Consider the following 27,010-nt stretch of genomic DNA (forward strand, 5'->3'; position numbering starts at 1 on the left):
AGCTCCACCTGCTAGTTTATCAAAGAGAAACATCTGCCCTCATTAACCGAAGGGGCTGTGAAGGACCCGCCTCTGCCGGTTTCCCCGGTAACTGATGAGCCAACCTGATGTTAATTGCCCCTATAAATAGTAGCCTCCTTTTCCCGTGGTAGCAAAGATGGCTGCTGTGTGTTGTGTGCTGTCGGAGGTGAGGTGTGGCTCCAGGCCTTTGGAGTTGTAATTTCCTATCTGTTAAACTATTTATGTCTCTGTCGCTGTTTTCAGGTTCTTTCTTCAGTCTTGCAACTGAGTAATTACAAGGCTTTCAGGCTTGTGAGGTGCAGCCCAACACCTATATTTCCCTTTAGTTTTATCAACGTTTGCTCTTTCTTTTGAAGCTCTCTTATTAGATGCAAATGAATTTGGCATTGGTATGACTTCTTAATGAAGTGACCTTTTATCAGTGTGAAATAACCTTATTTATATCTGGTAATACTCCTTGTCTTAAAGTCTACTTTGATATTAATATAGACACAGTTTTCTTATGTTTCGTATTTACGTGGTTCTAGAAATCCCATTCGCTTCTTTTTTAGAATTTCTATTTCTCTTTAAGTACTCCATGTCTTCATGCACTATAATCCAACCTATATTTTAAAATCTTTAATGTGTTTATAATAGCTGTTTTTAAGTCCTTGATGCTAATTACAATCACTGGATTCTCAGTGACTTGGTTTGTATTGACTGCATTTTCTTTTGATTATGGATCCCATTTTCCTTCTTTGTATGTCTTGAAATTATATTGTGTATTGGACATTATGTGGAAAAAATTGTGGAGGCTGAAGTTTTAGTTTTAGTTTTGAGAGTGCAAGCCTTTTTTCTCTCCTTAGTACTTCAAGTGAGAGGCTGATTTTGTTTTTTGTTTTTAAATACTCCTAGATTTGAGTTGGGCTTTAGGGTTGGCTGCAGCTTTAATTAGATTGAGTTAACTTGTGACTAACCCAAATTTCAACCTCCCTCTTCACAGCCACCTGTTATATCTTGTCAATGTTGAGTTGGTACACGTGTGGAATGAAGTTTTAGCTATTATTGGTTCACCTTTGTACTCAATTCTGTCTGGGCTTCTGGAACCCAAGTACTATAAGAATGTGTTGGCTTACATAAGTTCTGTATCTTTCCAGCCCCTCCTCTTCTGCTTTTCTAACAAAACTCAGAAGTGAGACTTGGGGGCCGGAGAAGGGATTGTTTGGTTGAGTCATTTATTCTTTCATTTGGGTATCTTTCAGAGTCTGGTTAATTCCCCAGCTCATGGTGACTCTTGAGGCCCAGCTGATTTCTCTTTATCTCTTTGAAGTTACTGCCCCATGGCAGGCCAACTCTTCCCTCAGTGTATGCACAGAGCTCACTGTTGGGTAAGGAAGCTGCCACAGCTTTATGCTCACTTAAGGAGATGTTCCTCTCTGGATTTCGGGTCATCAAGGCTTACAGGGAGGGCGGCTTCATGGGCTTGCAAGCTGTGCAGTTGCATAGGACCTACTGATTAGAAGGACCCTATACTAGGTTTTTTGTTTGTTTGTTTGTTTTTTGTTTTTTTGTGGTACGTGGGCCTCTCACTGTTGTGGCCTCTCCCGTTGCAGAGCACAGGCTCCGGAAGCGCAGGCTCAGCGGCCATGGCTCACGGGCCCAGCCGCTCCGCGGCATGTGGGATCTTCCTGGACCGGGGCACGAACCCGTGTCCCCTGCATCGGCAGGCGGACTCTCAACCACTGCGCCACCAGGGAAGCCCTATACTAGGTTTAATAGCCTGATGTTACCATCTTAAATTCTTATTTTTTGAACAAGGGACTCTGAATTGTCACAAATTATGTAGTCCTGCTTACTGGCATCCACCACTTTTCACTAACCCCATAGAAAAGTAAGATTTTTATTTGGTCTGGGATTTTCATATTGTTACCATGGAAGCATCGGTGTTTTTGCATCCTTCTGCATCCTACCAAGGTCATAAGTCTGTTTAATTTATGCCTCACCTCCTTTTAACTTCCCCACTACAGAACTCTGGGATTGTATATTGAAATTTTCTGAAATTTTCCTATGCAAGTTTCACTCCTTCGATTCCTTTTTCTAATTCCCTTTAGTTGAAATGTGGGTATTTTTAGGTCTTTGTACTAGAAGTGGTTTGACAGCCATTACAAAGGGGAAAAAAAGGTAACATTTAAATTGTTTTGAATTGGCTCCTTTGTATTCTGTGCATTTCAAAATATACTGATAGCTTTCTTCTAGTGAAATTGCTGTACTCACTATCCCTGAAGATTATACTGTGAACATTTTTTTTGTCTCTAAGCATTCTGTGCACACCATCTCTTATTTCTTATTCTTCTCAATTTGGCTAGGCCTAGAGCCCGTGTTTTCCATAAAATTTCTTGACAGCTCTGTGCATCTTTGCTTCTGTACACTTGTTTTTTATAATGACTGTCACATATGTCCTTTATTTTATTATTGTATTATCTGTTATATATTTACTTATGTTCATCACATATTTTAAACAGTATTAAGACAGTGAAATACTGTATTCAACCTCAAATGTGTAGTTATTTTTGCAAAACATGGTCTTGTGATTTGTAATCTTGATCATTTTATCTATTGATGTGAAATATGTTCTAGTAAATTAAACTATAATACAATCTTTTCAGACATGTCATCATCAGAACATTAGGGTATTATATTAGGGTATCCTGAATTCTTGTTATTTTTGCCTTCTTCTCACTAGTTTTTCATTCTCTAGAAATGGTTTTATTATTTTTTAAAATACTTACACATTTCTTTGACATTCGTCTACTCATTTATTCATTAATTTATACACATCACAGTACTTAATTATGCACTGACCATTGGCCAGTCACTACATGAAATTTTGACACTTCAGCAGTGATTACACTACAGTTTTTGTCCTCATAGAGATACAAATCTGCTGTTGTTACCGTAAAGAATCTTTTGGGGGGCCAAGGAGGGCTTCCTAGAGAAAGCAACTTTTAATTTGATATTTGAAATAAGAGTTAAATAGGCCAAGAATGAATTGGAGGGAGAGGGTTTGGGGCAGGGGAGCCTTCCAAGCAGAAGGACGAATGTGCACACAGTCTCTAAGGCAAGGAATAGCAAGATGTCTTGATTAAAATTAATTTGTCTAATGAAAGAATACATTTTCAACTTACAAAGAAACTACTAGCAAAAATGGGATTATTACTTACTACACTAAAACATTCAAAGATTTAAATTATTTTCACCAGGTCACTACTGTGCCTTTTAAAATATTCCATCAGTAAGAGGAGAACGTTATTATATTACTGGCTCTGAATTTATTGTAGACACCATCCAAGATAGCCCAAAATATCTTGGAACTCTTGTTGGAATTGGAAATGAGGATATTCATCAGGATTCATATGGAGCTTTTCTCCAGGAGCAGTGTATGAGAGGGAAGCGTTTTACAGAATTTGGTTTGGGGGCTCCGAATTTAAACATTGACCTCTGTCCCTTTTCAAAGTTCAAGGACTTAACAAAAGTGAATATTTAACAATATCTTACAGCTCTGAAAATTATAACTTAAGTCCAGTATCATAATGTACTGAAATAAATTAGGTGTAAGCATCATATAAACAATCTGAATTTATGTTAATGAACAATATTGATTTTACTTCATTAGAAAATGCAAGAACCTCCAAAGAACATTGAAGAATTCTTAAAGCTTCAAAACTTGGTGAGTAGAATATACTGTTTTATGGGACTTTAATATATGACTGGTGCACATATCAGTCTTCTTCCTTTAGGAAAAAATAACAATTCTTTTTGATTGCTTATAGAATTACTTTGTCAATTTAAAAAGAAATTGTTGAGAGTTTGATTAGAATTACAGTAGGCTTTTGAAATTACCTTTAGAAACTTAGTCCTTTTAAAAAATACGTTCTAAAATTATATAATGTTAAAGCTATAAAGACTTTATGTGCCACCCTCATCTATCTACCTCCTTAAATGTAATTTTTTACGTTTCAAAATTACCAATATGTTTTTTTTCTAATTATGACTATGATAGTCATTTTAGAAAATTAAGAGATAAGCACTGAAAAGGATAAGCATCCTAATTCTATCATTTATAGATTAATCACATATATCTCACTTTTTAAAGTAGGGAAATCATAATCTAATCAAGCTGGTAGAATTTCAAGATACTTTATTCACCTCATACTGTAATTCAGTATCTTGGACAAGAATTGTGATATCTCAAGTCTGGCATAAAGGCTACCTTTTCATAAACCTTTGTGCATATTGTAAAATCTGTTCAAATTCATTTCCATTTTAGCCCCTCCCCACTTTCCCAATGTCCCTAACAATAGCAAGTGATGACTCATACGTAAGGACTATGTTTTCAAATCTGGCTGTCATTCTAATTTGACAATGTTTGTCTCCAGGGAGTATATCTTGTGATCATATCTTATTTTTCTGAGATCTTTGTATTTTTGACACATCCAGATTTTAATGCTGGAAAACTTCCCCAGGTGGTTATGTGTTTTGTTTAAGATGTATGTTTATAGGATTTGGGAGAGGGCACTTATGTATCTAAGTAATATTCTCTTTTTCCAAAATGGCAGGGGCACCTAGATCCTGCTGGGAAACTTCTCCAGCATTAAAAGCTGGGTATTATTCAGGTACCTGTTATCATTAGAGAATACAGTGGGTTTAGGAAGCTTTTAAAGGAAGAAAAATGGAAGTAGAATAGACCAACGCAGGTTTAAAATTTCTGATCTGCACACTTCAGATTTATTCCCATTTAAGCTAAATTCTCAGAATATCTTACCCAAATCCTCTTAAAGAGTTTCATCCTGTGAAAGTTCCTACTATTCCAGAAAGCATTTTCTTATTCACAAACCTTTAATTGTGTCAGCTGTATTTCTTTGTTTTGGTATTAAACAATTTTATTAAAAGATAAACTTAGATTTGCAAATATTAATGTTGTGATTCCTCTTTCCTTCCCTTCATTTCCCTTTCTTTTCTTCCCTTTCCTTGTTCTCCTTCCTTTCCTGAACAATGTACTCCTAAGGCCATTTGGCGGCCAAAACAAGGCAGCATCCACATTGGCGGGGGAGGGGAATGTTCTGTGGTCGCCCAGAGCAGCCTTTCTGAACTCAGCCACCGTGAGGGAAGGTATCCATGTGATACCACAGGTGCTGGGGTCCAAGGGGGTGAGGATGGTATTCACATGTGGCCTTGGGTGGGGAGGTAGTTCAGGAAATGTGGAGGTAGGCTATGGCCTGGTATGAGAAGTCAGAGCCTAAGCAGGATGAGAGGGGCATCCACATAGTGAAGAGTCTGGCAATAGATAGGAGAGATTGGCTACCTGAAAAGATGGATCAAATAAGTACATATATTTAGGATAATGGCAGCTAGGGTTTTCACTGTTGGAGATGTTAATTATAATATGGAAAGAGAAAACTAGAATGTTTGAAACTGGAATTAGAGTTATCAGTATGAACTTGTGGTTTTAATTACATAGACTGAGGAACTGTTGTAGACTGAAGGGGACTAAAGACATATGATGCTTAAACACAATGTGTGATACTGAACTAGAGCCTTTTGCTATAAAGAGCATTATTGATTTAGTTGATGAAACTTGAGTAAACTCAGAGAATTAGATAGGAACAATGTAACAATGCCAATTTCCTTATTCTGATGGTTTGTTTTTAGAAAATAAATGCTAAAGTATTCAAGGATGATGGGGTCATCAGTCAAGTAAGCAACTTACTTTCAAATGATAAAAAAAGGGTTTTATAAAGCATCTGAAACTTCTAAAGTTTATGTTTTTTCCCACAAATTAAAAAAATGCATTTAATAAAAAATGATGCTATAGAATAAAGCCTGAATTTCAGCTCATTGATTTTTGAACTCTTCTATTTAAATTCATTTAAAAAATGATTTAAGTTGTATTGTCTCACATTTTTTGCAGGATCACTGGCCAAAGGAAATCCATTTTGGGGATAATGATAAATTGTTATGTACTCTGAAGAAAATAAAAGAAGATAGTTCATTTGCTTCAATTTATACACATCTACGGGGAAATGTCCCGCGAGTACATGATGCGGCCATGGCCATGGAGTCAAGATTAGCAGAGTGTTCAATTCTTCTGAAAAACCATGTCTCTGGAATATTTGAGTGGAACAGAATAACTTCCAGGACAAGTAAACCTTATTTTTTATATGCGTAAAGTAATTGTCACTCGTGTGTGTGTCTATCACTGTGAGTGTGCATTCTCATAAAGAATGAAATCCTAAGATATAAAATATCAAAACATAAATTTATTCTATTTTAAAACCTCTTCATTTCAAAATGGTCCAATTTGGATTTTTAGTTGAAAATGAACATTTGGATTCAAAGAAAGTGTTGCTAGGATAAAGCCTAAAACAGTTCTGACCTTTGAGCTGGAGCAGAAGTAAGCAAATATCAGGAAAACAGGGTTGCATCAACGAATATTGTTACCAGAGACAAGCAAGTCAGCAAGAGTCAGGAGATTAAAAACAGTTAGACCTACAACCCAAAGTAAAAGGAGTGAGACTTGAACTATATGAGCTAAGTTAATCTGTGGGAAGTACCTAGCATTCACTATTGGATAACTGCAGACTGAGTGAAAAGTGTATCTGTAAGTAATGATAATTTTTACTACTTTTCAGTATTTATATAACCTTTACCTAGTTGTGTTTATTAACACTTTCACAATAGTTTTAGATACTAATGGTGATTCTTATCTTTTTCTTTATTTAACGGGCAAACTTGTAATATATGTCTTTTTTTTTTTTAATCTTTATTGGGGTATTATTGCTTAACAACGTTGTGTTGGTTTCTGCTGTAAAACAAAGTGAATCAGCTATGTGCATATGTATATCTTCATATACCCTCCCTCGTGCACCTCCCTCCCACTCCTCTAGGTGGTCGCAAAGCACCGAGCTGATCTCCCTGTACCATGCAGCTGCTTCCCACTAGCTATCTGTTTTACATTTGGCAGTGTATATAAGTCCATGCCACACTCTCACCTCGTCCCAGCTTACTCTTCCCCCTCCCTGTATCCTCAACTCCAGCCTCTACATCTGCTTCTTTATTCCTGTCCTGCCCATAGGTTCATCAGAACCATTTTTTTCTTTTTTTTTTTTAGAGTCCGTATATATGTGTCAGCATACTGTATTTGCTTTTCCCTTTCTGACTTACTTCACTCTGTATGACAGACTCTAGGTCCATCTGCCTCACTACAAATAACTCAATTTTGTTTCTTTTTATGGCTGGGTAATATTCCATTGTATATATGTGCCACATCTTCTTTATCCATTCATCTGTCGATGGATACTTAGGTTGCTTCCATGTCCTGGCTATTGTAAATAGAGCTGCAATGAACATTGTGGTACATGTCTCTTTTTGAATTATGGTTTTCTCAGGGTATATGCCCAGTCGTGGGATTGCTGGGTTGTATGGTAGTTCTGTTTTTAGTTTTTTAAGGAAGCTCCACACTGTTGTCCATAGTGGCTGTATCAATTTACATTCCCACCAACAGTGCAAGAGGGTTCCCATTTCTCCATACCCTCTCCAGCATTTATTGTTTGTAGATTTTTTGATGATGGCCATTCTGACCAGTGTGAGGTAATCATTTCTCTAATGATTAGTGATGTTGAGCATTCTTTCATGTGTTTGTTGGCAATCTGTATATCTTCTCTGGAGAAATGTCTGTTTAGGTCTTCTGCCCATTTTTGGATTGGGTTGCTTGTTTTTTTGTTATTGAGCTGCATGAGCTGTTTGTATATTTTGGAGATTAATCCTTTGTCAGTTGCTTCGTTTGCAAATATTTTCTCCCATTCTGAGGGTTGTCTTTTGGTCTTGTTTATGGTTTCCTTTGCTGTGCAAAATCTTTTAAGTTTCATTAAGTCCCTTTTGTTTTTATTTCCATTTCTCTAGGAGGTGGGTCAAAAAGGATCTTGCTGTGATATATGTCATAGAGTGTTCTGCCTATGTTTTCCTCTAAGAGTTTTGTAGTGTCTGACCTTACATTTAGGTCTTTAATCCATTTTGAGTTTATTTTCATATGTGGTGTTAGGAAGTGTTCTAATTTCATTCTTTTACATGTAGCTGTCCCATTTTCAAAGCACCACTTAATGAAGAGGCTGTCTTTTGTCCATTGTATATTCTTGCCTCCTTTATCAAAGATAAACCCATGTACATATGGTCACCTTATCTCTAGGCTTTCTATCCTGTTCCATTGATCTATATTTCTGCTTTTGTGCCACTACCATACTGTCTTGATTACTATAGCTTTGTAGTATAGTCTGAAGCCAGGGAGCCTGATTCCTCCAGCTCCATTTTTCATTCTCAAGGTTGCTTTGGCTATTTTGGGTCTTTTGTGTTTCCATACAAATTGTGAAATTTTTTGCTCTAGTTCTGTGAAAAATGCCAGTGGTAGTTTGATAGGGATTGCATTGAATCTGTAGATTGCTTTGGGTAGTAGAGTCATTTTCACAATGTTGATTCTTCCAATCCAAGAACATGGTATATCTCTCCATCTGTTTGTACCATCTTTAATTTCTCTCATCAGTGTCTTATAGTTTCCTGCATACAGGTCTTTTGTCTCCATAGGTAGCTTTATTCCTAGGTATTATATTCTTTCGGTTGCAGTGGTAAATGGAAGTGTTTCCTTAATTTCTCTTTCAGATTTTTCATCATTAGTGTATAGCAATGCAAGAGATTTCTGTGCATTAATTCTGTAGCCTACTACTTTACCAAATTCATTGATTAGCTCTAGTAGTTTTCTGGTAGCATCTTTAGGATTCTCTATGTATAGTATCATGTCATCTGCAAACATTGACAGTTTTACTTCTTCTTTTACGATTTGGATTCCTTTTATTTCTTTTTCTTCTCTGATTGGCTAAAACTTCCAAAACTATGTTGAATAATAGCAGTGGGAGTGGCCAACCTTGTCTTGTTTCTGATCTTAATGGAAATGGTTTCAGTTTTTCACCATTGAGAGTGATGTTGGCTGTGGGTTTGTCATATATGGCCTCTATTATGTTGAGGTAGGTTCCCTCTATGACTACTTTGTTCAGGGTTTGTTTGTTTTTTTTTATCATAAATGGGTGCTGAATTTTTTTAAAAGCATTTTCTGCATCTATTCTGATGATCATATGGTTTTTATCCTTTGTTTTGTTAATCTGGTGTATCACATTGATTGATTTGAGTATATTGAAGAATCCTTGCATTCCTGGGGTAAAGCCCACTTGATCATGGTGTATGATCCTTTTAATGTGCTGTTGTATTCTGTTGGCTAGTATTTTGCTGAGGATTTTTGCATGTATATTCATCAGTGATATCGGCCTGTAGTTTTCTTTTTTTGTGATATCTTTCTCTGGTTTTGGATTCGCGGTGATGACCATCAGATAGAATGAGTTTGGGAATGTTCCTCCCTCTGCTATATTTTAGAAGAGTTTGAGAAGGATAGGTGTTAGCTCTTCTCTAAATGTTTGATAGAGTTCACCGGTGAAGCCATCTGGTCCTGGGCTGTTGTTTATTGGAAGATTTTTAATCACAGTCTCAATTTCAGTGCTTGTGATTGGTCTCTTTATATTTTCTATTTCTTCCTGGTTCAGTCTCGGAAGGTTGTGCTTTTCTAAGAGTTTGTCCATTTCTTCCAGGTTGTCCATTTTATTGGCATATACTTTATTGTAGTAATCTCTCATGATCCTTTGTATTTCTGCAGTGTCAGTTGTTACTTCTCTTTTTTTTTTCTAATTCTGTTGATTTGAGTCTTCTCCCTTTTTTTCTTCATGAGTCTGGCTAATGGTTTATCAATTTTGTTTATCTTCTCAGAGAACCAGCTTTTACTTTTATTGATGTTTGCTATTGTTTTCTTCATTTCTTTTTCATTTATTTCTGATCTGATCTTTATGATTTCTTTCCTTCTGCTAACTTCAGGGTTTTTTTGGTTCTTCTTTCTCTAATAGCTTTAGGTGTAAGGATAGGTTGTTTATTTGAGATTTTCCTTGTTTCTGGAGGTAGGATTGTATTGCTATAAACTTCCCTCTTAGAACTGCTTTTGCTGCATCCCATAGGTTTTGGGTTGTCATATTTTCATTGTCATTTGTTTCTAGGTATTTTTTAATTTCTTCTTTGATTTCTTCAGTTATCTCTTGGTTATTTAGTAGTGTATTGTTAAGCCTCCATGGGTTTGTATTTTTTACAGTTTTTTTCTTGTAATTGATATCTAGTATCATGGCTTTGTAGTTGGAAAAGATACTTGATACAATTTCAGTTTTCTTAAATTTACCAAGGCTTGATTTGTGACCCAAGATATGATCTATCCTGGAGAATGTTCCATGAGCACTTGAGAAAAATGTGTATTCTGTTGTTTTGGGATGGAATGTCCTATAAATATCAATTAAGTCCATCTTGTTTAATGTATAATTTAAGCTTGTGTTTCCTTATTTATTTTCATTTTGGATGATCTGTCCATTGGTGAAAGTGGCCTGTTAAAGTCCCCTACTCTGATTGTGTTACTGTAGATATCCCCTTTTATGGTTGTTAGCATTTGCCTTATGTATTGAGATGCTCCTATGTTGGGTGCATAAATGTTTACAATTATTATGTCTTCTTTGTGGATTGATCCCTTGATCATTATGTCGTGTCCTTGTTTGTCTCTTATAATAGTCTTTATTTTAAAGTCTATATTTTCTGATATGAGAATTTCTACTCCAGCTTTCTTTTAGTTTCCATTTGCAAGGAATATCTTTTTCCCTCCTCTCACTTTCAGTCTGTATGTGTCCCTAGGTCTGAAGTGGGTCTCTTGTAGAGAGCATTTATACGGGTCTTGTTTTTGTATCCATTCAGCCAATCTATGTCTTTTGGTTGGAGCATTAAACCATTTACATTTAAGGTAGTTATCAGTATGTACGTTCCTATTACCATTTTCTTAATTGTTTTCGGTTTGTTATTGTAGGTCTTTTCCTTCTCTTGTGTTTCCTGCCTAGAGAAGTTCCTTTAGCATTTGTTGTAAAGCTGGTTTGGTGGTGCTGAATTCTCTCAACTTTTGCTTGTCTGTAAATGTTTTAATTTCTCCATCAAATCTGAATGAGCTCCTTGCTGGGTAGAGTAATCTTGGTTGTAGGCTTTTCCCTTTCATCGCTTTAAATACATCCTGCCACTCTCCTCTGGCTTGAAGAATTTCTGCTGAAAAATCAGCTGTTAACCTCATGGGGATTCCCTTGTATGTTATTAGTTGTTTTTCCCTTGCTGCTTTTAATATTTTTTCTTTGTATTTAATTTTTGATAGTTTGATTAACATGTGTCTTGGTGTGTTTCTCCTTGGATTTATCCAGTATGGGACTCTTTGTGCTTCCTGTATGGGGCTCTCTGTGCTCCTGGACTTGATTGACTATTTCCTTTCCCATCCATGTTAGGGAAGTTTTCAACTATAATCTCTTCAAACATTTTCTCAGTCCCTTTTTCTCTTCTTCTTCTGGGACCCCTATAATTCAAATGTTGGTGTATTTAATGTTGTCCTAGATGTCTCTGAGAGTGTCCTCATTTCTTTTCATTCTTTTTTCTTTATTCTGCTCTGCGTTAGTTATTTTCACTATTTTATATTCCAGGTCACTTATTTGTTCTTCTACCTCAGTTATTCTGCTATTGATTCCTTCTAGAGGATTTTTAAGTTCATTTATTGCGTTGTTCATCATTGTTTGTTTGCTCTTTAGTTCTTCTAGGTCCTTGTTAATCACTTCTTGTATTTTCTCCATTTTATTTCGAAGATTTTGGATCATCTTTACTATCGCTACTCTGAATTCTTCCAGGTAGACTGCCTATTTTCTTGTCATTTGTTTGGTCTGGTGGGTTTTTACCTTGCTCCTTCATCTGCTGTGTTTCTCTGTCTTCTCATTTTGTTTAACTTACTGTGCTTGGGGTCTCCTTTTCACAGGCTGCTTTTGCTGTCTGCTGTCAGTGGGTGAGGTTGGTTCAGTGGGTTGTGTAGGCTTCCTGGTGGAGGGGACTGGTGCCTGTGTTCTGGTGGGTGGGGCTGGATCTTGTCTTTCTGGTGGGCAAGACCATGTCTGGTGGTGTGTTTTGGCGTGTCTATGACCTTATTATGATTTTAGACAGCCTCTCTGCTAATGGGTTTGGTTGTGTTCCTGTCTTGCTAGTTGTTTGGCATGGGGCATCCAGCACTGGAGCTTGCTGGCCATTGGGTGGAGCTGGGTCTTTGTGTTGAGCTGGAGATCTCTGAGAGAACCCTCACCACTTTATATTACATGGGGTCCAGAGGTCTCTGTTGGTCCAATGTGCTGAACTCGGCTCTCCCATCTCATAGGCTCAGGCCTTCCATCAGGCCGCAGCACCAAGACCTTGTCAGCCACACAGCTCCAAAGTGACCTCTCTGTGATGCTCCCGAGGTTATATTCATAGAGTTTTGTCAAAATGAGAATCACCTGTGATGAGAGGGTGCTCTTGGCTCCTGTGGCATCTCTGAGGTGCACAGTGGCATTGGTTTTTTGAGTTGGAAAGACTGAAAACTGGATTAAGCTGGCCACTGCAGGAAGCACTCGTGCTGCCTACATGAAGAAGCTTTGCTCCTCATATATGTCTTAAGAATGATATTGGTTGTACTTATAAAGTATTTTCTGTGTATTAAATAAATATAATAGTTATATTATTTAGCTATTTAATATCCTTTTTTGGACCTTGAGTTTTCAAAATCTGAGAATGTGTTTAAATACAATACTGTTAAATTCACTACTGTTACAATTTTCTTATTGAATTTTTTTTTTTTTGACTGCGTTGGGTCTTCGTTGCTGTGTGTGAGCTTTCTCTAGTTGCGGCGAGCGGGGGCTACTCTTTGTTGCATCGCAGTGGCTTCTCTTGTTGCAGAACATGGGCTCTAGGTGTGCAGGCTTCAGTAATTGTGGCATGCAGGCTCAGCAGCTGTGGCTTTTAGGCTCCAGAGCGCAAGCTCAGAAGTTGTGCCACATGGGCTTAGCTGCTCTGCGGCACGTGGGATCCTCCCGGACCAGGGCTCCAAACTATGTCCCCTGCATTGGCAGGCAGATTCTCAAGCACTGTGCCACGAGGGAAGTCCCTTATTGAATTTTTAATTATTTTAATTTAAAAAAATATTTTTGAAATTATACAAGCTACATATATATAATTGTGTGTGACTATATAAACATATAGGGAGAGAGAGAGAGCACATATGTATACTTTTAAAAAATAATTTTATGTATATTCATTGTCCTCTATGTGTAAATATCAGAGCTTGGACTCTGATATTTAAGTCTAGGTTATCTGACTTCAAAGCCCCCCATAGTCTTTCACTGGGCCATACTCCAAAGTACTGTACTGTATTGAATATAAGGTGACAGTGAAACAACCAAATGTAAGTGGCTGAGCTGTTTGAAAAACATGGGCTTGTTCAGTAGTAAGGGATTAAGGTAAAACTTTGGATATAGGAATAAGTACTAAAGATGTATTAGTTGGAGCATGACATTTCTAAATAGCAAAAGGAAACAGGAGATATAATTATTCAACTAAGACTGATTCAACTAAGACTGTGTGTGTCTAGCATTATGCTTGTCAAAATAGCTAGATGATCTCATTGAATGGTTTTATATATAATCGACTTAAAGTATTTACATTTTTCTCAATTTTAAAGGCTATTTATATATTTATATGTTGTGAATTCTCATTTTTTTAAAGGTTCTCATGGAAAATTGGAACAATATAAGGAATTTCTAAGGAATTACCATAAGGAAAAGAAGATAATGGTATTGTATTTGTTTTCATCTTCCTTAAAAAATTATATTTTCACAGAAAATATAATCACTATAGTTTCATAGATAAGTACTAGTAACATTAAAAAATTTCCTTTTAGTCTTTTATCATCTATCTATCCCTGTTTTTAAAATATTTGGACTCATATTTTTCTTTACACATACATTATGAGTGTTGGCATTTTCACATCACTACAAGTTATTTGAAGACTTATATTTCATCCTCTGGTTATTTAAAAATTTATAACATCTTAGGGATACAGGTCCTATATCAGTCATTTTCCTTTAGGAAAAAAATAACAGTTATTTTTACTGCCTGTAGAATTACTTTGTTAATTTTTTTTAATCTCTTTGAGAGTTTGATTAGAATTATATTTTGAATTACTTTGAGAAACTTAGTCCTTTTCAAAAATACATTCTAAAATTAAAGCTATAAAGACTTTAAGTGCTACCACTCATCCATCCACCTCCTTAAATGTTTTTTAAATTTCAAAATTACTTTTTATGTTTTTTCCTGATTATGACTAAGGTAGTCATTTTAGAAAATTAAAAGAGATAAGCACTAAAAGGGCAAGTATCTTAATTTTATCATTTATAAATAAATTACATATATCTCACTATTGTCATTTTCATTGTTCTTTAAAAATTTTTTAGAAAATTCAAATTAAACTATTTCTAATTCATTAAATGTTTTATGGAATTTTCATCATTAAATATCATTCTACATCATTTCAAAAATAAACTAATGTAATAGCCCTTTTGTTGGACGTTTAGGTTAGTTTTCATTATTCATTATTATTTACTAAGGTTCTGTGAACAGAGCTAAAAATTGTGCTTATGCATGAGTATTTTCTTAATATAAATTTCAGAAGAGGAACCACATGGGAAAAATGTGAAAAGCTAAGTGTTTTGATACATACTGCCAAAATGTTTTCTAGAAAGGTGGGACCAATTTGTATTTGTAACAATAGAGTCTGTGATTGATCCCTTACCCATCCCCTTGTCAATATTTAATATTGTATTTTTTAATGTTTGCAAATTGACAGGCATAAATGTTATCAGTTGCATACATTTCACTAATGAAGTTGATTTTTTAGTTTTTTATTACGTTTTGTGTTTCTGTTATTATGAATTGCCTATTTATGAACTTTGGGCATTTTTTAGCTGTTCTTCTATTTCTAAGAGCTGTTTATGCTTTAAAACTATTAACACTTCTCAGTAACATATGTTATACATACTTATATTACTTTCTTGGTTGCCTTTTAACCCAAAAGTATTTTTTCACTGTATAGAATTTTATATTTTCATGAATCTGTAATTTTTTATTGAAATCTTATGCCTTTAGTACCATAATATTAAGAAAGCTTTCTTCGTTACAAGATCATACATATATTCACCTGTGTTCTCTTATATTGTTCTTACAGATTTATTTTTTTGTGTTTAATTCCAGTGTTTATTTTTATGCAAGGGAGTAAAGCATAAGGGTGTTATTTTAGGTCTATCAGTAGATTTGTGTGCTTTTTTAAAATTTATTTTTTTATTGAGGTAACATTGGTTTATAGCGTTATGTAAGTTTCATGTGTACAACATTATATTTCTAATTCTGTATACCTTACAGCATGCTCACCACCAAAATACAGATTCTGCCTGTCACCACATGTTTGATCTCCTTTACTCATTTAGCCCTCCCCACTACCCCTTCCCCTCTGGTTACCACTACTCTATTCTCTTTATATGTGTTAGTTTTTTGTTTGGTTTGGTTTGTTCATTTTTTTGGTTTGTTTTTGCTTTTGTTTTTTGTTTTTATATTCCACATATAGTCACATAAAAACGTGTGATTTTCTTCATATAAGTTCTACACATTCCCTGTTAAATGTATTCCTAGGTATCTTAAATTTTTATTACTAATGTCCATGAGATTAGTTTTCCATTATGTAATTAAATGGGTTATTGTTGGTATATAGGAAATTATTATTGGTATAGGTATATTACTCAACAGTGTTACCAGTTTCTCATCTTGTCTGACTGACTCAGAAAGAATGATAGTACTTTGCTATTAGGTACAACTTTAAATGTTTAGATAACTTTTTTCAGATTAAAGAAATTTACTCCAAGTTTAATAAAGATATATGGATGTGGGTATAGATGTAGATTAAATATTAGATTTGAATATAGATATCGCTGTACACAAAAACTAAAAACATCTTTATGGTTTGAAATGGAGAGAAAAATAATCCACTGTGATGATAGCAAAAGCTATTTTAAGCCTTTCATGTGTGAATGTGGCAGATTACATTAACAGCTTTTCAGAAGTTGAACCATTCTTATATTAGGATATATTTTTAATGCATTACTGGATTTGGTTTGTTTTTTGGATTTTACATCTGTGTTTGATAAGTTATGATTATCTTTTTTGGTTTTGGTATAAAAATTATACAAACTTCAGAAAATTAGTTACTTAGCTTCATCTCTTTAGTCTATAGATAGTTTGTTGAATATAGGGATATCATTTGTTCTTGATGTTTGGCAAAGTTGCTTGTGAGCTTTTATTGATTTTATTTATATTTTGCAGAGGGAATAGGTAGGTTGGTAGAAAAGCTGTCTGGAAGTTAACAGGTCCATAAATACCAACTTGTGTAGATTGTCAAAACATATTCAGTGAAAAAAAGCAAGTTACCAAGTAATATGTACAGTTAATATCATTCCTTTAAATTTTAAAAACATACCAAAAGTCTATATATTCTTTCTATGTATATACACATATATGTAAATGTATTTTAATGGAATTGAAGGGGTGCAAACCAAACAAATGATAGTAACTATCTCAAGGAAGGGGAACACACGGTTTGAACTAGAGATCGTGGTAAAAAGGGATCTAATTTTATATTTTATTATATGTAAACTTCATATTTTATCTTAAATAGTCTTAAGCAAATACTAAAATAACAGTAATCCATTCTAGGTCGTGGGAACATGGGAACACTGGTAGTTACATTATTCATTGTGATTTCTGTATTAATTTTCAAAAGAATTTCAAAATTCTAATGAATTTTGACTTTCCAGGATCTATTGAAATGACCTTTAGATGAATTACACTAACAAAATTTTAATAATAATTTTTATTGAATATGTTTTTTGGCTGCGTTGGGTCTTCGTTGCTGCATGTGGGCTTTTCTCTAGTTGCGGCAAGCAGGGGCTACTCTTCATTGCAGTGCACAGGCTTCTCATTGCGGTGGCTTCTCTTGTTGTGGAGTGTGGGCTCTAGGCACGCGGGCTTCAGTAGTTGTGGCTTGTGGGCTCTAGAGCGCAGGCTTAGTAGTTGTGGCGCACGGGCTTAGTTGCTCCGTGGCATGTGGAATCTTCCCGGACCAGGGCTTGAACCTGTCACCTGCATTGGCAGGCAGATTCTTAACCACTGTGCCACCAGGGAAATCCAGGATTTTAACATGAATTATTTATATTTTTGTGGTATCTTTTCCAGGTTGTATGACCAAGAACTAGTTCTGTGTTACTATTAGTCTGTTCCTTGAAAGGTGTTTCTTTGCTTCCTGCAGAATAAAGCCAGGACTTTGAGATTAACATTAACATCTTTCTAAATCTGACGCCGTCTTTAACGACCAGTTATATCTGTACCTGTCAAGCACATAGCCTTCTTTCTTATAATTGATCTCACTTTCCTTCTCCTTTTTATCCCTTTGCACATTTTTTAAAAATGCCAATAATGTGATCCTCTTTCATTTAGCAATCTGTAATCATCCTTTCAAATTGGTTTCCTATGTCTTCTCTTAAATAATATATGTTATGTGTGTATGTGTATAAAATTTGCCTGTAAGCCTATGTATTTGGGGAGGAAATGGGTATATGGAAAATAATAAACAATATATTAACATGTCTAGATGATCAAAAACTAATTTATACAGAAGGCTTCTTATTCTCTGTGTAAAGTAGTGTGGTGGACACAAAGATGTTCCTCCCAGATTCCCCTTCAAGGAAGGACCCATTGCCCCAACTGCTAAGAGTGCTGTTAGGGGACACCCTTCAGCTGCAGCCCCTTCAGGGATTGCCTCTCACAGAGAGAACTTCCTCTCCCAAGTAAACGACCATCCAGGAGCCACTCACATACAATGACTAATCAAGTCGGAAACAGAAAGGCCTGGCAGTTTCAATCAGGTGCAGAACAACTACTATGGGTCCTTTCAGTTCAGAAGCTCTGCTTAGGGTCAGGGCTGTTAGACTTGCATCATAGCTGACTTCTCAATCTTCCCTTTCCTCTTGCCTTCCATAGATATTAATCGCAAAGTCACTCCCAATAAACATTCTGAACACTAAATTCCACCTCACAGTCTGTTTCCCAGTGGACCCAAACTGCAATAAGTAGTTTGTTTATATTTCTATCATAGCCCTTATCTCTTTGTGTTTTGTATACGTATCTGATTCCTCTCTTGCCCTCTGACTAACTTGAGGGCAAGGAATATCTTTGCATTCCCAGCATCTAATACAGCAACAGCATTCTAGGCCTCACTAAGAGATGCATACACACACACACGTTAACTGAACAAAGTTACAAAGTATAAATATTCTTAAATTTAAAATTTTAAAGATTTTATTTTAAATGTTTTCCAGCTTTCAGATGACATGGAGACAAAGAAGGATATAGAGGTATTTACAATTTCTGTTTTATGAGATTATATATCAAAAGTATTATGTGGATCTAAAAGAATGTTTACAATAAGATAGATAAAGCTATAAATTTAGATAGGGGCCCCAGGAGAGAAAGTTGGAAACAAATACAGAAGCGTTCTTTTTCTGCCTAGTCCATTTCTTTATGTGTAGTGTAGCTAAAATTCTTGGTAATTTGAGCTATGTCAAAATTAGTTCTGAAGTAATTGTTTTTACTTTTAGATTTGGCATATGAATATGTCAGTGCTCTTAATTTCATAGAAACAGATAATATGAAGATTTTTCTTAGGTGGGATAAATATATTTTACTTATTTTTAGTAAAAGTATGTAAAATAATTATGTTAATGAATGATAGTTAAATATCTGTCTTCTGTAGACATATGAGACTACTATACTGAAAAGAATGAAGTAATTCCTGTTCTGTGGTATTTCCCTCTTTCTAGGGTTGCAACTTCCCAGGATTCAGAACAAATGAGCTTACTCAACTACCCAGACATTTGAATGCTGAACAGATTTATCTTTTTATTTTAAAAGCCCATAACTTTGACGTATGTAAACATTATTTTATTATTATTGTGTGATATATTTTGAGAATATGATTTAATGAATTAGACCTTAATTTAAAGCTATGACAGATTAGGTGTTAAGCAAGATTTAATTCTTTTGGGCATTAAGTCTGGCAGGAAAGACCAGTGACATTTTTTTTTTTTTTGCGGTACGCGGGCCTCTCACTGTTGTGGCCTCTCCCATTGCAGAGCACAGGCTCCAGACACGCAGGCTTAGTGGCCATGGCTCACGAGCCCATGCCGCTCTGCGGCATGTGGGATCCTCCCAGACCGGGGCACGAACCCGTGTCCCCTGCATCAGCAGGCGGACTCTCAACCACTGCACCACCAGGGAAGCCCCAACCAGTGACATTTTTAACACCCTAATCTCCAGAAGAGAATGTATTAGATTCTGTGTTACTGCCTCAGGACTCTGAGGTTGCCAGTGTGCATTGGCTTGGCATGTGACTGTAACAGGTGTTTCACTCCCCCTCTTCCTGCTCTATAGCTCAGGATATGTTAGCCTGCTCATTTTGATCCCAAAATAATTTATGAGAGCCCTTCCCCACACCCTACCTTTTGAACCTCCAAGTGTCTGGGGAATTTTTAAGAAATATCCCTACAGAGTAGCCAATTGATGAAAAACTGCAGGAATAGGAAGGTAACTAGATCATTGGACACCGATTGCCAGGGATAGGATGAGGGCTGAGTGGTTACTGGTATTGATTTCCCACCCACTTAAATATTAAGTGGTCACCTAAAAAGGTTTCTGTTTCCTGGGGACTTGAACAGTGCTCCTTGTACCTCCAGGCAGATTCCTCTCAAGACAGTTCTCTAAGATGGACTTGGCCCCTAGTAGGCCCTCTTCCCATCCCTCACCCCCAGCCTCCTTGTGGCTCTTTCTTTCTCGACACAAAATCCCTGTTTTCCCTCCTGCTATAGTATTCTACAGTCCTTCAGAAGGAGTATAATCAACCATTAAATTTGGATGAATCAGCTCCAGCCATTATTTTCTGCCCATTTTTCCCTCTCTTCAAGGTGAAAGAGAGTGTATCACTTTAGTGTTCCATCTTCAAGACACAGTATTCCAAGAAATAATCTGATTAACCTGACTTGGGTCTCCTGTTTGCCCCTCAGTTAGGGAACCACAGAGCACCTCAGTTGAAAACTCCACCTAAAATGATTCAGTAATGACACTCTCTCTTATTTTCCATGCTAATACAGATGCTTTTCAATTCTCTTTTATGTTTTATGGGATTTGGGTGAGAGGGAAGGCTTAGTTTGCCGTCTTGATCACCTGATACAATTTTTTTTTTGAGAAAAACAATAGATGGTAATTGTTATGCCTGGATCATGAGCTTATTTGTGACTTTCTCTGACTATATTTTCCAAAGTTTCCTCAGGGAAAAGGTTTTATTGTAAAAAGAAATTAATACAAATTATTGTTAAAATCATCTTATAAATGTTCTAGACAATATAATCTTTTTAACTCTCACATTCTGTGTTCTAAAATGGGACTGTGTTTTAACTCTGGGTGCATGTACATCACAGTCACATAAACAAGGCACGGAAGTACAGCTATGATAAACATTTCATATGGTTAACTTGGAGGACGCTGTCATTTTTGAAAGAAGTAGGAAAGTGAGGAGTGTAAGTAGGTATGGGTTTGGGGGAAGGGGTGCACAGGATATGACAAGCAGCTGGGTGTAGGATATTTTGAGTTTGTGTACCAGTGGTATATCTAGGTATAGATAACCAGTGTTTTATTTGTTAATACCCCTCCCTGATTTCAGTAAAGAATTTAAATTGGCTTGCTAGATCATGCACAGTGCAGTGGCATTGAGATAGATGATGACATTAAAGTGAAGAGAAAATAAGCTTAGGAAAATAATATCAGAGGGAAGGTTATTTCATAGAAATGCTTATTATAACATCTGAAACTTGGAAAAAGAAGGTTAAAGGGTTACTGTTACATGCTTGAAGGTGAGGGAATCCATGGAATTGACTGGATTCACGTAACCCCATCCAAATACATTCCTGAACATACAGTCATAGATTAAGTTTCTTGATAAAGTATAAATTATCCCCTTTACCACCCAGAATGGACCCTTGGCTACAGATGATGCTCAGTAAAAATTTTATTGAATTGAGTGAAAAGCGGCCTATATTTTAAGAAAGCTGAGCCACAAAGATACAGATATACACAAACAGAAATCAAGAGATCATTAGAAGTAGTTTTATCCAACCTAGAATCTATATTAGGAGAATAAATTCCAAGTCAGATAATGTATAGGTTTTAAGGTATGTTTACATTTGTTTGAATCAAAAAAGTATCACAAAAGGGTAGAGGGTGATGGAGGAAAGTACCATTTAACTTTTTAAGTCGGGTTTGGGGTTTTTTGGCTGATTTCTGTTTTTGGTTGTTTTGACTAAATATTGATATATTTTAAGGAATCTGGAATTTTCCTGAAAAAGAAAGTTAGTGATACTAAACATAACCAAAGCTTAGAATAGAAGCAATCATGCAGTTAGTTTACACTAAAAAGCATGTTTGCTTGAAATTTGCAAATAATTTCAACAAAAAATATTCAGATTTTCTCCTGTATTTTAAGAAGGGGGAAGGGTAAGCTGTGACAAAGTGAGAGAGTGGCATGGACATATATACACTACCAAATGTAAAATAGATAGCTAGTGGGAAGCAGCCGCATAGCACAGGGAGATCAGCTCGGTGCTTTGTGACCACCTAGAGGAGTGGGATAGGGAGGGTGGGAGGGAGGGAGACGCAAGAGGGAAGAGATATGGGAACATATGTATATGTATAACTGATTCACTTTGTTATAAAGCAGAAATTAACACACCATTCTAAAGCAATTATACCCCAATAAAGATGTTAAAAAAAAAGTGCTAAATAAGTTGAAGCTGTTACCAATGTATATACTATAGTTAGTGGCCTATGAAGGAGAAGTGCTCCCACAGTATGCATGATAGATAATCTCCTTGGTATAAACGTTTGCACGGTATCCTTTTTGTAGACTTGTACTTGAGGAACAGAAATTCATACCTATGGATTTCATTAAAAGAATTCTTGAACTCTACTGAGTCTGGCCTTACAAACTTTTAGTGAATAAAATAAAATGACTATTGAAGGTACCTATTTAAACCAAGACTTATAGTCTCTAGTAGTCATGGTGAATTAACTTTATGTGCCAATTTTGATGAATTGCTTAGAGTGAACACTATCTTTAGGGTCTAGACTTATGATGGGGCCCATTGGGTTACAATCCCATGATTGCTGATACCTGTCTTCAGCATAAAAGGGAAATTGTTAACATGTGTCTTGGAGTTTTGCTATTCCTCTTCTAGTCTACACTGTCGTTTCAGTGACTACTAATCAAATGTGATTATTGAGAATATGAAATATGCCTGGTGTGACTCAGCTGAATTTTTTTTTAATTGAAGTATGGTTGTTTTACAGTTGTCTTAGTTTCTGATGTATAGCAAAGTGATTCAGTTATACATACATATGTATATATGTTCTTTTTAAGGTTCTTTTCCATTATAGGTTATCACAGTGTATTGAATATAGTTCCCTATGCTATACAGTAGGACCTTGTTGTTTACCTATTCTACATATAGTAGAGTGTATCTGTTAATCCCAAACTCATAATTTATCCCTCTTCCCTACTTTCCCCTTTGGTAACCATAGTTTGTTTTCTATGTCTGTGATCAGCTGAATTTTTAAATTTTATTTATTTTAATTATATATAAATTTTAAAATTAATACTTGATTCAGTTATTGAACAACTTTCAATTATGGTTGAAACAAAATTACAACCATATAGTTTACAAAATCTAATTGCGATCTAGTATTTATGATGAAAATTTATGTTCAAATTGAGATGTGCTATAAGTATAAAATATACACTATATTTCAAAGACCCAGTACCCAAAAGAATGTAAAATATTTCATTAATAATTTAATAACAATTATGTATTAAAATATATTTTAAATACATTTGGTTAAACAAATTGTCACTAAAATTTCACCTTTTACTTTTACTTTTTTAAAATGTCTATTAGAAAATATATATATGGCTCACATTAAATTTCTATTAAGCAGTGGTAGTTTATAACTATTAAATACACACTCTTTATAAAGCCTATTTACAGTAACATGTCTTATAATATTATTAATTTGGTCTCCATGTGTCTTTTTTCCATAGGGAAAAATTTTTAAAATCTGGAAGACTCATTTCCTCTCAGAAGCCTCTGTTGCTCTTTTGCATGATTCCTTTTGGTGGTGGTTTCTCCATAAATTTAAGGTATAATGATATTTTTTAAACTTCTTTTTTTTAAAGTTGATTTGCAGCATAATTAATTTTTCAGTAGAGGTAGCACTGGTACAAAAAATGTTTTCCGATCCTGTCACAGAACTTGTTTTTTTAGTATTCTGCACATGTTAGAAACCCTGTTTGAAATCTAGAGTTCTTTCAGAGAAGTTAAAACCTTAATATGGATTTCAAAGATCCAGAGTCTTTATTAATCAGAAAAAGATTAGTGAAATCAAACACTGTACTGAGTAATAAAGTTGTAGCTTTACTCAATACTGTAACGTGCTGATGAACGCGAAACAGAATATCCACTGCAAATCAGTGACATTGAGGGAGGTTTCACTTAGAAAACACTCTACAGTATCAGATGGGGTGAGGGTCCTCACTTGATTCAGAAAGATAAAAACTCTGCTTAGGATTAAAAAGGGAAAGACGTGGGTATCTGGGAAGCAATAAGAGAATGGAAATAAGCAGTACCCGAGTCTTACATTAGAGAATACGTGAACCTGGAAAAAGTGGTGAATACCAATGACTGCCATGTGGCCTCTGGATCTAGAAGGATGGAAAGTAGGGTAACGCAGGGGATCGCGGTCTAAGCATTAAGAAGGTGTGCTACCCCATCAGGGGAGCCTGATAACAGACTCAGTTCTTCACCTCCCCACCTCAAATTACCCAAAGAAAACTGCTAATGGATTCTTTCATACCATGAAGGAATGGGTGTTACTAATTTTACATACAAGCCATTTACATAGAGCTTCATGTTAGAATAATTAATGTAATTCTAGGTAAGATTATCTGTACTATGTTTCTATTATTGTTAGGAGTTGAATGAGGGATAGGAAGCGGTGTATCAGTTCTACAAAGGTAATTACATAGGGAAATTTTTGCAATCAGAGTTTTATTACCTTAAATTTCTTTCCCTAGATGTGAATCCCAAATTTATGTTTTTCCATGATAGAACATGAGAAGAAACATTACTTTCCCACTTAAATCTGTTAGGATTATGTATAGCAAGTTTTTGAAGGAAACATAATCTAGCAATGTTTCTAGTAACTTTGTCAAGCCATATAATATTATTTTGAAGAAACAGATTTGACCCGAAGATATTAATGACCCACTACATATATAGGATTATCCTTAGAATAAACAAGGATTAGAAATCTTTTTATCTTTAAGCAAGCTATTCTCTAGAAACTACTGGCTTCCTAAAATTAAAATGCAGTTATTAAGTAATAATGTTTTTGACATCTTTATTGGAGTATAATTACTTTACAATGTTGTGTCAGTTACTGCAGTATAACAAAGTGAATCAGATATACGCATACATATATCCCTATATCCCCTCCCTCTTGCATCTCCCTACCACCCTCCATATTCCACACCTCTAGGTCGTCACAGAGCCCTGAGCTGATCTCCCTATGCTATGCAGCTGCTTCCCACTAGCTATCTATTTTACATTTGGTAGTGTATATGTGTCGATGGTACTCTCTCACTTTGTCCCAGCTTACTCTTCCCCCTCTCCATGTCCTCAAGTCCATTCTCTACGTCTGTGTCTTTATTCCTTTCCTACCCCTAGGTTCATTGGAACCATTTTTTTTAGATTCCGTATATATGTGTTAGCATATAGTATTTAGTTTTCTGACTTACTTCACTCTGTATGACAGACTCTAGGTCCATCTACCTCACTACAAATAACTCAATTTCGTTTCTTTTTATGGCTGAGTAGTATCCCATTGTATATATGTGCCACATCTTCTTTATCCATTCATTTGTCGATGGACACTTAGGTTGCTTCCACGTCCAGGTTATAGTAAATAGTGCTGCAATGAACATTGTGGTACATGACTCTTTTTGAATTACGGTTTTCTCAGGGTATATGCCCAGTAGTAGGATTGCTAGGTCATATGGTAGTTCTAGTTTTAGTCTTTTAAGGAAGCTCCATACTGTTCTCCATAGTGGCTGTATCAATCTACATTCCCACCAACAGTGCAAGAAGGTTCCCTTTTCTCCACACCCTCTGCAACATTTATTGTTTGTAGATTTTTTGAAGAAGGCCATTCTGACCAGTGTGAGGTGATACCTCATTTTAGTTTTGATTTTCATTTCACTAATGATTAGTGATGGTGAGCATCCTTTCATGTGTTTGTTGGCGATCTGTATATCTTCTTTGGAGAAATGTCTGTTTAGGTCTTCTGCCCATTTTTGGATTGGGTTGTTTGTTTTTTTGATATTGAGTTGTATGAGCTGCTTGTATATTTTGGAGATTAATCCTTTGTCAGTTGCTTCATTTGCAAATATCTTCTCCCATTCTGAGGGTTGTCTTTTGGTCTTGTTTATGGTTTCCTTTGCTGTGCAAAAGCTTTGAAGTTTCATTAGGTCCCATTTGTTTATTTTTGTTTTTGTTTCCATTTCTCTAGGAGGTGGGTCAAAAAGGATTTTGCTGTGATTTATGTCATAGAGTGTTCTGCCTATGTTTTCCTCTAAGAGTTTGATAGTGTCTGGCCTTAAATTTTGGTCTGTAATCCATTTTGAGTTTATTTTTTGTATGGTGTTAGGGAGTGTTCTACTTTCATTCTTTAACATGTAGCTGTCCAGTTTTCCCAGCACCACTTATTGAAGAGGCTGTCTTTTCTCCATTGTATAATCCTGCCTCCTTTATCAAAGATAAGGTATGTGCAAGGGTTTATTTCTGGATTTTTATTTCTGGTTTATTTCTGGATTTTCTATCCTGTTCCATTGATCTATATTTCTGTTTTTGTGCCAGTACCATACTGTCTTGATTTGTGCCAGTAGCTTTGTAGTATAGTCTGAAGTCAGGGAACCTGATTCCTCCAGCTCCGTTTTCCTTTGTCAAGATTGCTTTGGCTATTTGGGGTATTTTGTTTTTCCATACAAATTGTGAAATTTTTTTTTCTAGTTCTGTGAAAAATGCCCAGGTAGTTTGAAAGGGATTGCATTGAATCTGTAGATTGCTTTGGGTAGTATCGTTATTTTCACAATGTTGATTCTTCCAATCCAAGAACATGGTATATCTCTCCATCTGTTTGTATCATCTTTAATTTCTTCCATCAGTGTCTTATAGTTTTCTGGATACAGGTCTTTTGTCTCCTTTGCTAGGTTTATTCCTAGGTATTTTATTCTTTTTGTTGCAGTGGTAAATGGGAGTGTTTCCTTAATTTCTCTTTCAGATTTTTTATCATTAGTGTGTAGGAATGCAAGAGATTTCTGTGCATTAAGTTTGTATCCAGCTACTCTACCAAATTCATTGATTAGCTCTAGTAGTTTTCTGGTAGCATCTTTAGGATACTCTATTTATAGTATCATGTCATCTGCAAACATTGACAGTTTTACTTCTTCTTTTACGATTTGGATTCCTTTTATTTCTTTTTCTTCTCTGATTGGCTAAAACTTCCAAAACTATGTTGAATAATAGAGGTGAGAATGGGAAACCTTGTCTTGTTCCTGATATTAGAGGACATGGTTTCAGTTTTTCACTGTTGAGAGTGATGTTGGCTGTGGATTTGTCATATATGGCCTTTATTATGTTGAGGTAGGTTCCCTCTGTGCCTACTTTGTGGGTGGTTTTTTTTTGTATTAGAAATGGGTGTTGAATTTTGTTGAAAGCTCTTTCTTCATCTATTG

The 27,010-nt window shown here is 35.6% G+C and overlaps 1 protein-coding gene across 1 annotated transcript in view; it reads left to right on the plus strand.

Moving 5' to 3' along the window:
• FAM227B (family with sequence similarity 227 member B) overlaps positions 1 to 27,010 on the plus strand; it is a 259,682-nt gene that overhangs the window by 18,308 nt on the left and 214,364 nt on the right. Inside the window, exons 2-7 of the mRNA XM_060294279.1 lie at positions 3,674 to 3,727; positions 5,969 to 6,200; positions 13,738 to 13,805; positions 18,435 to 18,470; positions 18,936 to 19,040; positions 23,261 to 23,359. Of these exons, the coding sequence (XP_060150262.1) occupies positions 3,677 to 3,727; positions 5,969 to 6,200; positions 13,738 to 13,805; positions 18,435 to 18,470; positions 18,936 to 19,040; positions 23,261 to 23,359 (591 nt within the window). The 5' untranslated portion in view covers positions 3,674 to 3,676. The remainder of the gene's footprint in view (positions 1 to 3,673; positions 3,728 to 5,968; positions 6,201 to 13,737; positions 13,806 to 18,434; positions 18,471 to 18,935; positions 19,041 to 23,260; positions 23,360 to 27,010) is intronic.

Source organism: Globicephala melas, chromosome 2 (assembly GCF_963455315.2).
Source record: "Globicephala melas chromosome 2, mGloMel1.2, whole genome shotgun sequence".
Taxonomy (NCBI): domain Eukaryota; kingdom Metazoa; phylum Chordata; class Mammalia; order Artiodactyla; family Delphinidae; genus Globicephala; species Globicephala melas.